The 15030-nt window shown below is 47.0% G+C and overlaps 1 protein-coding gene across 7 annotated transcripts in view; it reads left to right on the forward strand.

Annotated features, from left to right (window-relative positions):
- Positions 1–1166: 1166 nt before the first annotated feature.
- Positions 1167–15030, forward strand: part of telo2 (TEL2, telomere maintenance 2, homolog (S. cerevisiae)) — a 34488-nt gene continuing 20624 nt past the window's right edge. For 5 of the 7 annotated variants that reach the window (XR_009513856.1, XR_009513857.1, XR_009513858.1 and 2 more), the window contains exons 1-9: positions 1167–1314; positions 3242–3582; positions 4213–4484; positions 7301–7369; positions 9001–9148; positions 10170–10272; positions 11935–12003; positions 12866–13007; positions 13306–13442. Coding sequence is in view for 4 of the 7 variants with exons in the window: in XM_059978877.1 (XP_059834860.1) it covers positions 1204–1314; positions 3242–3582; positions 4213–4484; positions 7301–7369; positions 9001–9148; positions 10170–10272; positions 11935–12003; positions 12866–13007; positions 13306–13442 (1392 nt within the window). In the remaining 3 variants the exon portion in view is untranslated. The remainder of the gene's footprint in view (positions 1315–3241; positions 3583–4212; positions 4485–7300; positions 7370–9000; positions 9149–10169; positions 10273–11934; positions 12004–12865; positions 13008–13305; positions 13443–15030) is intronic. The other 2 variants (XM_059978879.1, XM_059978880.1) reach the window with 2 other exon arrangements.

A 15030-nucleotide genomic window follows, 5' to 3' on the forward strand; every position in this document is an offset into this window, starting at 1 on the left:
CCGAGTCAGGGAAGAGGTTCGAGGGTGGGTGCAGAAGAGGGAATAAGAAGTTAAATGAAAATAAGGAACTACTGGGGCTTGAGGGTAAAGATGAGAGAGATCCAGAGGATGTAGCGTATTTGGATTTTAAATTAAAGTTACCTCCACTGTGCCACAGAGAACAAGTGTCGGCTGCGAAAACAGACTGAACAACCAAAAGACCAACCACAACCTCCACTTAATGAGGAATGCCGCTTCCTTGAGACATCTAGGACTCACCAGTAAACAGTCCCTTCATCCTGATGGAGGGTCTCAGTCCGAAACATTGACTGTGTACTATTTTCCATAGTTGCTGCCTGACCTGTTGAGTTCCTCCAGCATTTTGTGTGTGTTGCTCAGATTTCCAGCATATACAGATTTTCTCCCATTTGTGGAACAACCTCTTCATACTCAACTTGAGTGATTGCAGTAAGACTCAGATTTTCAGCAGACCTTCCCACACTTTTTGTCTTATAAGTTTCCCATGTAACTCCTTTACTTTCTTAGAAGTTTGCGTAGGTTCCGCATGCCATCTAAAACTTTGACAAGATGTGTGGTGGAAAGTATATGGACTGGTTGCATCACAGCCTGGTATGGAAACACCGATGCCCTTGAACGGAAAATCCTACAAAAAGTAGTGGATATGGCCAGTCCATCACAGGGAAAGCCCTCCTAATGACTGAGCACATCTACGCAGTGTGTTGTTGCAGGAAAGCAGCATCCATCATTAGGGACTTCACCATCCAGGCCATGCTGTCTTCTCACTGCTAACATCAGGAAGAAGGTACAGGAGCCTCAAGGCCCACAATATCAGCTTCAGGAACAATTATTACCCCTCAACCATCAGGCTCTTGAACCAGTGGGGATAACTTCACTCACCCCATCACTGAACTGTTCAATGTTCTCAATATTTATTGCTTATTATTTATTATTATTTTTATTATTTTGTACAGTATTTGCAGTTTGTTGTCTTTTGCACATTGGTTATTTGTCCGTCCTGCGGTCTTTCATTGATTCTATTGTGTTGCTTGTATTTACTGTGTATGCCCACAAGAAAATGCATCTCAGGGTTGTATATGGTGACGTATATGTACTTCGGTAGTAAAGTTACTTTGAACTTTGATCTATGTTCATTGCGTCATCTACAGACCCGCCTCCGTGCCGGGATGACGTCAACGCGCAAGCATGTTCGAAATTTGCGCAGGAATGTCACGTGGTCGCGTGGCGGCCAATGGGATCGGGCCGGCCGAGAGCCCGGTCTTCGGATCTCCGTTGCTGGTTCCGTCCGGAACTGAGGTAAAATGTGCGGCCGAACCTCGCAGCCGCGCCCGCGGGGGTGGCATGGGGGGAGAGGGGGTCTCTGGCCACCACCATCCCGGGGTCAGGGAGCCTGGAAGGAACAGCCCATTCTCTGTCCCTGTCTGCAACCCTAGGCGTGACCCAGCCTGGGAGAGTCCCCCCTCACTTCTCATCAGCCCACAAATCAGAAATAGAGCTAGCAGGTGTGCATAAGGGGAAACATTCTTCACTGGTATCTGACCTTATCGATGTGCGTTCAAAATGGGTCCAAAACTGATGTTGTGCTAGCCTCTTAACTTACTCAGTCTAACCCTTCCCCCATAGCTGTCCGATTTCTATCATCCATGTGTCTACAATTATCTTAAATGTCCCTAACGTATCTGCCTCCTCCACCACCCCCAGCCACAAGTTCCAAGCACCCACCACTCTGTTTGAAATAAGCCCACCCCTGATATTGCATTTCCCTCCAGTCACTTTAAAATGATGTTCCTCGTATTATCCACATCCACCCGGGGGAAAAAGTCTCTGCTATCCACTCGATCTATGGTTCTCATAATCTTGTACACCTCTATCAAGTCACTTCTCATCCTCCTTTGCTCCAAAAAGCCCTCGCATGCTCAACCTATCCTCATAAACATATTTCCATATTCATATCCCAAACCTTAAAATTCCACAGAAAACTTCTGAAGCAAGTAAATGTATAGGATGAATAAAGTTGAATTTTGATTTAATATATAAGTAAAGGACCCAACATCAATCGCTATGCTACACTCCGAACAAGTGCTTCCAACCGTAAAACCAACGTGGGTGCTGCAGTCGTGTTGCACTTCATGCCACGTTATTATAGCTCAGGGCTTTGGAATTCAATCCCAGTGACCTGTGAAATGCATGGGTTTTCTCCAGGTGCTCCTGTTTCTACCCACAGTCCAAAGACTTCCGGTTAGTAGGTTAATTGTCCTGGGATTAGACTAGGGTTAAATTGGTGTTAGGGGTGTTACAGCTCAAAGGGCCTATTCTGTGCTATTTCTAAATAAAAATAAATCATCCTCTCTGTTATTACCAGATCCATATTTAAGTCATGTCAACTGGAATTTATTGTCATGTACATAAGTATGGTGAGGCACAGGTACAACGAAAAACTTTCAGTAGCATCACAGGCACGTCAGTACAGACAACCCTCAGAACGTAAATTATACAGAGAGAGAGGGGAAAATATGAAAAACAAGGTAATTTTGCAAAACAACACTAGTGCAAGAGGTGGTCTGCAGAGTCCCATTTCTGGGTCAGGATACGGTTATGCAGGATGATTGTAGGAAAGTAGCTGTTCCTGAACCAGATGCTGTGGGGCTTCAGGCTTCTATATCTGTTGTCTGACAGTAACAGGGAGAAAAGGCATTACCAGGATGATGGGAGCCTTTGATGATGGATGCTGCTTTCTTGCAGCACCACTGCCTTTAGATACTGTCATTGGTGGGGTGGGCCATGCCCGTGATGGACCGCTGTGTTCACTAATCTTTTGCAGTGTTGGAACTGCATTATCACCGGGCTGTGATGCAACTAACCAGGATATTTTCAACACTGCATCTATAGAAGTTTGGAAATATTTGGTGATGTGTCAACTCTCCTCAGAAAGCTGAAGCACTGCTCTCTCTTTCCAGTCGCCTATAATTTTGAGGGTTGTCTGTACCAAGGTGCCTGTGATGTTGCTGCAAGTGTTTCATCGTACCCCTACCTCACCACACATGACAGTAAATTGCAAATGACTTAAATACAGATTTGGATCTAAAGTTGGTTGGTAACAAAAGAGAGGATGTTTTATTTTTATTTAAGAGAGGCAGTGTGGAATAAAACTCCTTTGTGGTATTAAACCAATACAGTTTGTTGGTTAGAGGCTGGTTTTAGCTCACTCTATCTGCTCTTCTAGATCCTGTCACCAATGGAGGCTGAAGTTCTACAATCGCACAGCTTTGTCAGACAAGCCCTGGGCACCTTGTCCTCCTCCAGGGATGGCGCAGAAATCACACACATCCTGCAGGCGATGAGGCAGTACCTGGAGCCGACCGAGGGAGAACGCTCACCGCAGAGCCAGGAATTTTTAAACATGCATTACCCCCGGTTCCTGCAAGTGCTAGTCAGTAATCTGCAAGCTGATTGGTTACAGCTGTTGCCCAACAACCAGCAGAGGGAGCTATTGGATGGATTTTTCCTGGATGGACCTCCACTCCATGCCTACCTGGTGCTGCTGGATGCTGTCACCTTGGCCAGGTAACCCTCCACCAGGGCAGCACCCAGGCACCCTGCCCCTTGTCCATGTTAGGGGCCTTCCCATCTGGGAATCAGGCAATGCAAGGCCGGCTGCCATTTCTGGGTACGTGTCTGGGACTGGATCCGAATCCACACACTGTCCATCAGTGGTATTGTGTCTGGATCTACACTCTGTCCATTGGGTGGGAATGGGCTCCAGGATTCAACCTGGATCCACATTCACTCCGTCGGTGGGAATGCAGTCTGGGATTGAATCCAATCTACACTCTGTCCGTTGGGTGGGAATGGGCTCCAGGATTCAACCTGGATCCACATTCAGTCCGTCGGTGGGAATGCAGTCTGGGATTGAATCCAATCTAAATTCTGTCCATTGGGTGGGAATGGGCTCCAGGATTCAACCTGGATCCACATTCAGTCCATCGGTGGGAATGCAGTCTGGGATTGAATTCAGTCTACACTCTGTCCATTGGGTGGGAATAGGGTCTAGGATCAGATCCGGATCTGCACTCTGTGAATTGGTGGGGATGTATTGGGATTGCATAGGGATCCACACCCTCTTGTGTGGGAATACGTTCAAGGATTGGATCCTGATCTGCACCCTGTCTGTTACCACTGGGTTCTGTGTTGCAGCCCGGGCTTCCGGCAGAACCGAAGTGTGGAAATCCTGGAGCGGTTCCTTCGGGAACACCGGATGGCTGAGCTGATCTGGGAGGTGAGTCAAGATGGCGAACTTCCACAAACAGACCGTGAGCCTCTGCTTGCCAGAATCGCTGCTCTTCCAGATCACATGGCTAACAAGCTTCGGGAGAGAAACCGGGCAGCGTTCTACCCAGAGAACTACTACCCACTGCTGGGCCACGAGATGCTGTCGGCCCTGGAGAGGGTCAAACAGCGACTGAGAGGTGAGAATCTGATGGAACAGAAACGGGTTTAACAAGTAGGAGCAGCCTTCACTCGAAACAGAAAAGCGCTAGCACACTTAACCTATCCTCATAAGACAAGCTTCTACATTCATATCCCAGAGCTTTAATAAAGGACCCAAAATCAATCACTGCGCTGCACACCTGATCAAAGGCTTCCAGCCACAAAACCAGTCATAGAGAGAGCACTACAGCACAGTAACAGGACCTTTGGCCCATCTAGTCGGTGCAGAATTATTAATCTGCCTAGTCCCATCAATCTGGACCAACTATCCATGTACCTATTCAAATTTCTCTTAAATGAAATGAAATGAAATCAAACCCATATCCACCACTTCCACACTGTCACCACCCTCTGAGTGAAGAAGTTCCCTCTCAGGTTTCTCTTAAACATTTCACCATTCTCCCATGACCTCTATTTCTTATCTCATCCAACCTGCGTGGAAAAAGCCTTCTTACATTCACCTCAGAATCTTGTATACTTTTGTCAAATCTCCTCTTATTCTTCTATGCTCCAGGAAGTGAAGTCCTAATCTTTTCAATCTTTCCCTATAACTCAGGTCCTCAAGTCCCAGCAACATCCTTGTAAATTTTCTACCCACTCTTTCAATCTTATTTATTGACCAAAACTATATTCAGTATTCCAAATTAGACCTCACCAACGTCTTATACGGTTTCAACATAACAGCCTAGCTCCTGTGCTCATCAATGATGCCCTCACCCGCATCCCCTCCATTTCCCGCACTTTGGCCCTCACCCCATCCTCCTGTCACCACAACAGGGACCGTGTTTCCCTTGTCCTCACCTACCACCCCACCAGCCTCTGGATCCAGCATATTATCCTCTGCAACTTCCGCCACTTTCAACAGGTCCCCACCACTAAGGACATCTTTCCCTCTCTACCCCTCTCTGCTTTTCACAGGGATCATTCCCTTTGTGATTGCCTGGTCCACACATCCGTCCTGATCCCCACAGAACTCCCACCTGGTACTTATCCCTGCAAGTGTAAGTGCTGCACCTGTCCCTACACCTCCTCTCTTACCATCATTCAGGGCCACAAACAGTCCTTCCAGGTGAGGCAACACTTCACTTGTAAGTCTGTTGAGGTCACCTATTGCATCTGGTACGGTGAGACCCAACGCAGATTGGGGGACCGCTTCGTCGAGCACCTCCACTCCGTCCGCCACAACAGACAGGATCTCCCAGTCGCCACCCACTTCAGCTCTGCTTCACATTCCCATTCGGATATGTCCATACACGGCCGCCTCTACGGCCACGGTGAGGCCAAACTGAGGTTGGAGGAGCAATGCCTCATATACAGTCTGGGTAGTCTCCAGCCCCTTGGCATGAACATCGAATTCACCAACTTCTGGTAATTCCCTCCCTCTCCCTTCCCCCATCCCACTTTCACTCTGCCTCTTCCAGCTGCCTATCACCTCTCTCATGATTCCACCACCTTCTACTACCCATAGTGCTTTCCCCTTACATTTCTTCTTCACCTCCCCTGCTTCCCCTCCCCCACCCCTTGATCTTTCCTCTGATTGGTTTTTCACCTGGCACCTTCCACCCTCTCCCCACCTTCTTTATAGGGCCCCTGCCCCCTCCCTCTTCAGTCCTGACATTTGACTGCTCGTTTCACCGGATGCTGCCCGACCTGCTGAGTTCATCCAGCGTGTTTGTATGTCCTGTACTCAGTACTTTGATCTATGAAGGCCAATATGCCAAAAGCTTTCTTTATGACCCGTTCTATCTGAGATGCTACTTTCAAAGAAATATGGATCTGTATTGAAAGTTAACTCTATTCTACCTTACTCCTCAGTGCTCAGTCACTCACTGTGTAAGTCCTACCCTGGTTTGTCCTCACACTTGTCTGCATTAAATTCTATTTGATATTTTTAGTTCCATGTCTTCAACCGGTCCAGATCTCACTGCAGACTTTGATAGTCTTCCTCATTGTCCACTGTGCCCCAATCTTGGTGTCATCCACAGATTTGCTGATCCAGTTGACCACATTCTAATCCACCTACATCATTCCCTGAATATTATTACCAATCAGCTTCAGATTCAAATGTGTATCTAGTTGAATTTATTGTCATGTGCCCAAGTATGGTGAGGTACAGGTACAATAACAAGTTTGTTTGCAAGAGCATCACAAGCACATCGGTACAGACAATACACAGAATATAAATCATAATAGACAGTGGTCGGAGGTAGAAAAAGAGAGTGCAAAACCGATACTTGTGGAATTCATTGCGACAGACGGCTGTGGACATTCTTGATTAATCAGGGCATCAAAAGTTATAGGGAGAAGGCAGGAGAATGGGGTTGAGAAGGATAATGAATCAGCCACGATGGAGTGGCAGAGCAAATTCAGCACTACATGGGCCACCACAGAGGCCTAGTAGTCAGTGCAACACTATTACAGCTTGGGACTTCAGAGTCCAATCCCGGCGTCCACTTTAAAGAGTTTATTCATTATCTTCATGGAATGCATGGGTTTCCTTCCAGTGCTCTGGTTTCTTCCCACAGTCCAAAGATGTAACAGTTGATAGATTCATCAGAAAATTGTCCTGCAATTAGGCTAGAGTTAGATCAAGAGTTGCTGGCGGTACTGCTCGAAGGGTTGGAATGCATCGTGTGCTGTACTGTTCTATATTCAATGTTAACCTGACTGGAGTGTACAAGTTAGCAGCTCAAGTCTCTCACTGACGCTAGGAGTGTAGGCTTGGGACAGGAATTCATTCTGTCTTATGTTGGGCAGTTATTGCTGGCCCCTGACTTGCTACCTTCTCTTTCAGGCGGTTCGGACAGTTCCCTCTCCTTCGTCTCTCAGCTATTGGGGAAGGTCTGCATTCAGGGACACAGTGGTGAGTCTGAGACACCCTGCTGGGTGACTTCAATCAGAATCGTATTTATTATCGCTGACATATGCCGTCAATGTGTTGTTTTGTTGCAGCAGGATATTGTAATACATAAATATGTACTAAATATTACAGTAAGAATACATAAAAAGTGCAAAAAGAGAGCAAGATAGTGAGGTAGTGTTAATGGGTTCATGGACCATTCATAAATCTGATGACAGAGGGGAAGAAGCCATTCGTAAAAGGTTGTTTATGTGGCTTCAGGCACCTACCACCTCCCTGATGGTAGGAATGAGAAGAGGGTATGTCCTGAATGGTGAGGGTCCTCAATGATGGATGCTGCCTTTTTGAGGCAGTAAGAGGTCCCCATCATCCGGCGTGCAAGAGGTTCAGCTATTACCAGGGGTCTGGTCTTGTTCAGGGTCTCACTGTACCTGGACAGGCGGAAGGGCTGGGGTTGGGGATAGTGAGGTTGGACTGTTTGAAGAGCTCAGGAAGTGCCTCAAAGAAGAGGGACCCTGAAGTGAAGAATTGTCAGAACTCTGTTTGAGGCTGTAAATCCTGGTGTTTTTGCAATCCAGAAGTTCCAAACTAAAGAAACAGATGTAAAACTTATTGCTTACGTCCCTTTGGTGTTACAAGAATGACAAATGAAAGAAGAAGAGAGAACAAAAATGTCATATTTTACAAAACCTTGCTCTGACTAATAAGATAACAATTAATCCATAAAACAACCAGATTCAAGTGTCATAGGACCAGCGGCAAAATTCCTCCAGTGCAGGAGTCAGGGAAAGGCCAGTTACACACTGACCTGAGACACTCTGAGGGAATTCCTCCAGTGCAGGAGTCAGGGAAAGGCCAGTTACACAGTGACCTGAGACACTCTGAGGGAATTCCTCCAGTGCAGGAGTCAGGGAAAGGCCAGTTACACACTGACCTGAGACACTCTGAGGGAATTCCTCCAGTGCAGAAGTCAGGGAAAGGCCAGTTACACAGTGACCTGAGACACTCTGAGGGAATTCCTCCAGTGCAGGAGTCAGGGAAAGGCCAGTTACACACTGACCTGAGACACTCTGAGGGAATTCCTCCTGTGCAGGAGTCAGGGAAAGGCCAGTTACACAGTGACCTGAGACACTCTGAGGGAATTCCTCCAGTGCAGGAGTCAGGGAAAGGCCAGTTACACAGTGACCTGAGACACTCTGAGGGAATTCCTCCAGTGCAGGAGTCAGGGAAAGGCCAGTTACACACTGACCTGAGACACTCTGAGGGAATTCCTCCAGTGCAGGAGTCAGGGAAAGGCCAGTTACACACTGACCTGAGACACTCTGAGGGAATTCCTCCAGTGCAGGAGTCAGGGAAAGGCCAGTTACACACTGACCTGAGACACTCTGAGGGAATTCCTCCAGTGCAGGAGTCAGGGAAAGGCCAGTTACACAGTGACATCTGAAGGAATTTAGCAATTGCTTTCTCTCCCAGGATAAATGTAAGGCTCTGGTTTCCCCACACACAAAATAATGACTTCCCGGTTCACTGCTGGAGCCCCACATATTGTTCCTGGATGGGGGGTTGGAGTTGAACAGACCACGTGGCCCATTGAGCTGACTTCTCCTGTCTGTGATTGACTGCTGTTTCCTCAGACGGTGTTCTGGGAGTGTTGGTGCCCAAGCTTGCTCTCCTTACCCAGTCCGATTGCATCTGGCGGCGGATCTGCTGGCGATTGGTGGAGTGTGTACCAGAGCGTTGGATGGAGAGCGTGCTGTCTGGTGTGGTCCAGAGAGCGGAAGGGTGAGTCCAGGGAGAGAGGCTGCGGGGCCAAGGCTGAGATATGAGCATCTCAAAGCTGGGGAAGGGGTTGGGGTACAAGGGGCAACTACCCAGGAGTCATAGTTTCCAAAGTAAATGATGGAGTTTAAAGTAAATTTACTATCACAGCACAAATATGGCCTCAGCAACATAGCAGTTAGTTTGACACTATAACAGTTCGGGGGAGTTCTCGAGTCTGGAGTTCAATTCCAGTACTGTCTATAAATAGGTTGTATATTCTCCCTCTGAAACGGGGGAGTTTCCTCTTGGTTAGTACATTAACTGGTCATTGCAGGTTCTCCTGTGATTAGGCTAGGGTTAAATAGGTGGGTGGATGGCCCTGATCCATGCTGTATCTCTAAAAACTATATATAATGTCACCATATACAGCCCTCAGATTCATGGGCATTCACAGTAAAAACAAAGCAAAAAAAATAATAATAATAGTAGGCAAATAAGCAATAAATATCTTGAATGTGAGATGAAGAGTCCTTAAAAATAAGTCCATAGGTTGTGAGAACAGTTCAGTGATGGGGAATGAAATGAAGTTTGATTCAAGAGCTTGATGGTTGAGGGATAATTCTTCCTGAACCTGGCTGCAGCAGCAGATTGTCTGGGCCACCTTGCTCAGCGCCTTGACGAGTGGCCGCTGAGAGCGGTGAGCTGTCGATAGAGCATGCACTGGGGGAGGCGTAGTGTAAATGAGCGACATGCTGTTTAATGGGTGACTGTATGATACAGCTGTGCAGAGAGAGCAGCACACCAGAGGAGATGCTGCGTTAGTGTGCTTTTATGACCTGATGAAGGGTCTCTCCCAAAATGTTGGCTGCTTATTCCCCTCCACAGTTGCTAACTGACTTGCTAAGTTCCTCCAGTATTTGTGTGTGTTACTTTGGATTTCCTGTATGCAGAATATCTTGTATTTATGATCTGTATGCTGTTGGTGGGGAGGGTCTCCAGAAAAGGGCCATCATTTCCTTATTGTCTCCCCTTTTCTCCTCAGTCCCGAAGTATTATCTCGGTTGCTAGGCAGTATCGTTTTGAAGAACAAGAAGGCTGAGTTTCTCCTGACACATAAACTGCTTCTCTTACAGTATCACCATAAGGTGGGTGTGGAGCAGGCTGGGTACTGGGAGTACAGAGGATGGAGTTGGGGGTGAGGTTTTTTGTGTTCATTTCTAATATTAATTTTTGTGACTGTGTAATGGTAACCACATGTGTTATGTGTGATGTATGTACTGTGTTTTGCACCTTGGTCCCAAAGGAAAGTATATAGCTATATACATCTGTACGGTTGAATAACAATTAAACTTGAACTTGATCGTGCCCTGGGATGCATGCATTGCCTTTTCCAACAGTGACAGTGGAAGTTCCTGGAGGTAGAGCTAGTGACAGTGATGAAACGGGGGGTATATTTCCAAGCCGGGATGATGGGTGAGACAGCACCGATGACCAGGCTTCGATTCCCGCTGCTGAATGCGAAGAGTTTGTATGTTCTTGAGAGGGTTTCCTCCCACTGTCCAAATGTTAGGCTTAGTAGGTTGTGGGCATTCTGTATTGGCACCAGAAGCATGGTAACACTTGTGGACTGCCCCAGTAAATCCTCAGACCGTGTTGCTCGTTGACACAAACAATGCATTTCACTTTATGTCTTGATATGCATATGACAAATAAAGGTTATCATTTATCTTCAAAGGTAAGGATCAGCTTTATTTGTCACATGTACAGTACATCAAAATGTACAATGACCAACAGAGTCGGAGAATGTGCGCGGCAGCCCGCAAGTGTTGCCATTCTTCCGGTGCCAACTGCTTAATCTCTCCTCAGTGAAGACCCACATTGCCAGGAACCTGTCCGGTGAATGTTGGTGAACTTCCTCAGCAGGAAGCTCACCCAGGAACTGGACTTGCTAATCCAGGAGTGCATGACTCAAGATCAATTTAATTGGGTGCGATAGTACCCAGCAGTGGCATTGGCTGTACTTTGACAGGTCCTCCCATTCCCCTGCACCATTCTGTAGTTATTTTTATTTTATTTAGAGGTACAGTGCGGAACAGGCCCTTCTAAGCTGTACTGCCCAGCAACCCACCTATTTAGCCCAAGCCTAATCACAGGACAATTAACCTACCAGCCAGTACGTCTTCGGACTGTGAGAGGAGACCAGAGCCCCTGGGAGGAAACCCACAGTTCTTGGGGAGAAATGTACAAACTCTTTACAGAAGGTGCCAGAATTGAACTCCAAACTCTGGAGCCCTGAGGTGTAATAGCATCACATTAACCATTACGTTGAAGTGTAGTCATTGTTGCAGTTTGATATTGAGTAGAATTATTTACATAACAGGTTGGTCTCTCTCCTGTCTCTTCTGGTTGACTAAGATGGGGAAGCCACTCCGTCTGGCCTCCAGTGCCAATGTTACATGGCCACAATTCACTGACCTGTACATCTTTAAAGTGTGAAAGGAAATCGGAGCACCCAGAGGAAACCCACGCAGTCATGGAGAAAACAAACTCCTTATAGACAGTAGCAGAGTTTAACTCTGAACAATGATGCCGTGACATGTATTAGCAGTGTGCTAACCGCTACGCTGCTGTGGCAGCCAACAAAGTGTTTCACTATATGTTTCAATGTACAATTGACAAATATATCTGAATCCAAGAAGTGTACGGATAGTGAGGAGCAACTCAGTATGGAGGTATTGTTTTGGGATTTCGGGCATTGGGGAGCGTGTTCAGGTGGGGGACTGATGTTGTCTTTCTGCTTAGCACAGACGTCTGTCCTACAAAGCCTGCTGGGATACCTGGCCAGGGAGGTGACTCGGGACACCCTGTTAATAGAGGTAAGTGGGACAATGTTGTTGGGGAAGGGATCTTGCTACCAGCTGGGGGTTTGCTGTAAGGCTGTAGTTGTGGGATCTGATCACTGGAGCAGGGAACAGCCCCCGAATTTGACCACAGTGAGATACTGGAGCAGGACTGCAGTCTCAGCAGCAGCAGGAACTGAGGTTGTGAGTGGGGAGTGGGTCACTGAACATCGAACAGTGCAGCACAATGTAGTGTTAACCTTTTAACCTGCTCCAAGATCAGTATAACTCTTCCCTGTCACATAGCCCTCTGTTTTTCTATCATCCACGTGCCTATCCCTAACGTATTTGCCTCTGTGTAAGAAACCTACCCCTAACAGCTCCCCCCCACCATACTTTCCTCCGTTAAAGTTATTCCAGATTGTGTAATTTCATTTCCAGTACACAAGTGCTAATGCGAGTGAAATAATTGTTACTCTGGATCCAATGCAGCACAAAAAACACACCATAAAATAAAGAACACAGTAATTTTAAAAAAAACATAATAAAGGTAAATACGTAGGATAGCTTATAGACACAGGTGCCGTCTCGTATTTTCCATCTCTGCCCTGGGAAGAAGCCTCTGGCTGCCCATTCTATCTGGGTCTCGTATCACGTCACCTCTCGTCCTCTTTTTCTCCAAAGAGAAAAACCTTTGACTATCCTCATAAAACATGCTCTCTAATCCAGGTAGCATCCTGGTAAATCCCCTCTGTACCCTCTTGAAAGCTTCCACATCTTTCCTATAAGAGGAAACCAGAACTGAACACAATATTCCAAGTGTGGTCTAGCCAGAACTTTATAGAGCTGCAACATTACCTGACGGCTAATGAAGGGTGGGGCCTGTGTCTGAGTGCAGGTGCTGAAGAGGCTGCTGGAGATCTGGGGCAGCCGGAGTGCGGTCAGGCACAGCCCAATCGAGCAGCAAGTGTACATCAGCAAGGCCATCGCCATTACTCTTGGAGAGCTCAGTCAGGCACAGACCCAGCATCACCGAGCAGGTGAGGGGGAAGGAGGGGCTCACTGAGTCAATGGGGCATTACTGGTTGTTGGGGGTTGGGAGTATAGGGTATGTGTTAATGATAGAATGTGCAGTAGGGAGAGGGGAGATGTGCGGTGTGCAGTGGGATTTGGGTAAGGAATTAGGCAGTGGGGAGTAGGGAGAGATTGTGGTCTGGTATGTCTTAGGAGAGGAGAGGGGATGGGGAAAAGTTATGGAGTAGGGGAGGAAGTTGGGTTGGGAGTGGGGAGAGTGTGTGCAGTGGGCCAGCCCCAGTCTATGTGACTCTTCCTCTGCAGAGCTTCTCTCTCTGATGACGGGAGGTGTGGACTGTCACCTGGACAGCAGTCTGGTGCGAGTGCGCCGGCTGGGGATGGTGGTGGCAGAGTGCATCAGCGCGAAGGTGGACACCAGAGAATACCGCCTGACCTTCCAGGTGAGCCAGTGGGGACGAGCAGGTGGATACCTGAGTGAAGGAGCGGGGCAATGTGTAAGGGGGTAGGACTTGGATGTTTCAACTGACCGCGAATTTCCCACCAGAGTCACTGTCAATCTCTGCAGCACAGCTGGGCAGTGGGATCCCAGGGAGGGGAGTGATTCACATGGACTGGGTCATAGTGAGACGAGGGACGGGGCATGGTGACGTTTTAGAACAGGCAAGGTAAGAATGGGAAGTTTGGCAGGGCAGCTGCAGTGGGTCTCTCAGCACTAGAGTCAAACAGCAAGAAAACTGGCTCTTTGACCCTAGTCTATGCTGACTGTGTTGTCCAGTAAGCTAGTCTCATCTGCCCAGGTTTGGCCCATAGCCCTCTGAACCTCTTGCATCCATGTACTTACCTAGATGGATTTTAAACGTTGCTAATATGCCTGCCTCAATCACTATTTCTGGCAGCTCATTCCAAATATGCAGCTCCATTCGTATGATGAAACTGCCCTGATATCCCTTTTAGAATCAGAATCAGGTTTATTATCACTGGCATGTGTTGTGAAATTTGTTAACTTGGTAGCAGCAGTATAGTGCAGTAGATGATTATATAGAAAGAAAATAAATACATCAATTACAGTAAGATGTATATGTATATTAAGTAGTTAGATTAAATATCCCACAAAACAGAAATAATGCAGAAAAAAGTTTGTGGGTTCAATGTCCATTTAGGAATCAGATGGCAGAGGGGAAGAAGCTGTTCCTGAATTGCTGTGTGCCTTTGGGCTTCTGTACCTCCTTCCTGACAGTAACAATGAGAAGAGGGCATGTCCTGGGTGATGGAGGTCCTTAGTAATGGATGCCACCTTTTTGAGGCACCACTCCTTAAAGGTGTCTTGGATACTACAAAGGCTAGTACCTAAGATGGAGCTGACTAAATTTATAATTTTCTGTAGCTTCTTTCAGTCTTGTGCAGTAGCACTCACCCCCCCTCCCACCCCACACCCAATGCCAGACAGTGATGCAGCCTGTCAGAATGCTCTCAATGGTACATCTATAGAAGTTTTCGAGTGTTTTGGGTGACAAACCAAATCTCTTCAAACTCCTAATGAAACATAGCTGTTGTCTTGCCTTCTTTATAGCCGCAGGTTAGGTCCTCAAAGATCTTGACACCCAGGAACTTGAAATTGCTCTGATCCCTCTGAGGATTCAATTTACTGAAGTTGAAAAGGTTGTTGCTGCGACACCACTCAACTAGCTCATATATCTCACTCCTATACTCCCTCTCGTTTCCATCTGAAATTCTACCAAGAATGTTTGTATCATCAGCAAGTTTATAGATAGCATTTGAGCTATACCTAGCCACACAGTCATGGGTGTAGAGGGAGTGGAGCAGTGGGCTAACCACACACCCCTGAGGTGCCTCGGTGTTGTCATCAGCAAGGAGGAGATGTTAGAAACATAGAAAACCTACAGCACAATACAGGCCCTTCGGCCCACAAAGCTGTGTTGAACATGTCCTCACCTTAGAAATTACCTAGGGTTACCCATAACCCTCTACTTTTCTAAGTTCCATATACCTGTCCAGGAGACTCTTAAA

This window comes from Hypanus sabinus, chromosome 9 (genome assembly GCF_030144855.1).
Source record: "Hypanus sabinus isolate sHypSab1 chromosome 9, sHypSab1.hap1, whole genome shotgun sequence".
In the NCBI taxonomy this organism is placed as follows: Eukaryota; Metazoa; Chordata; class Chondrichthyes; order Myliobatiformes; family Dasyatidae; genus Hypanus; species Hypanus sabinus.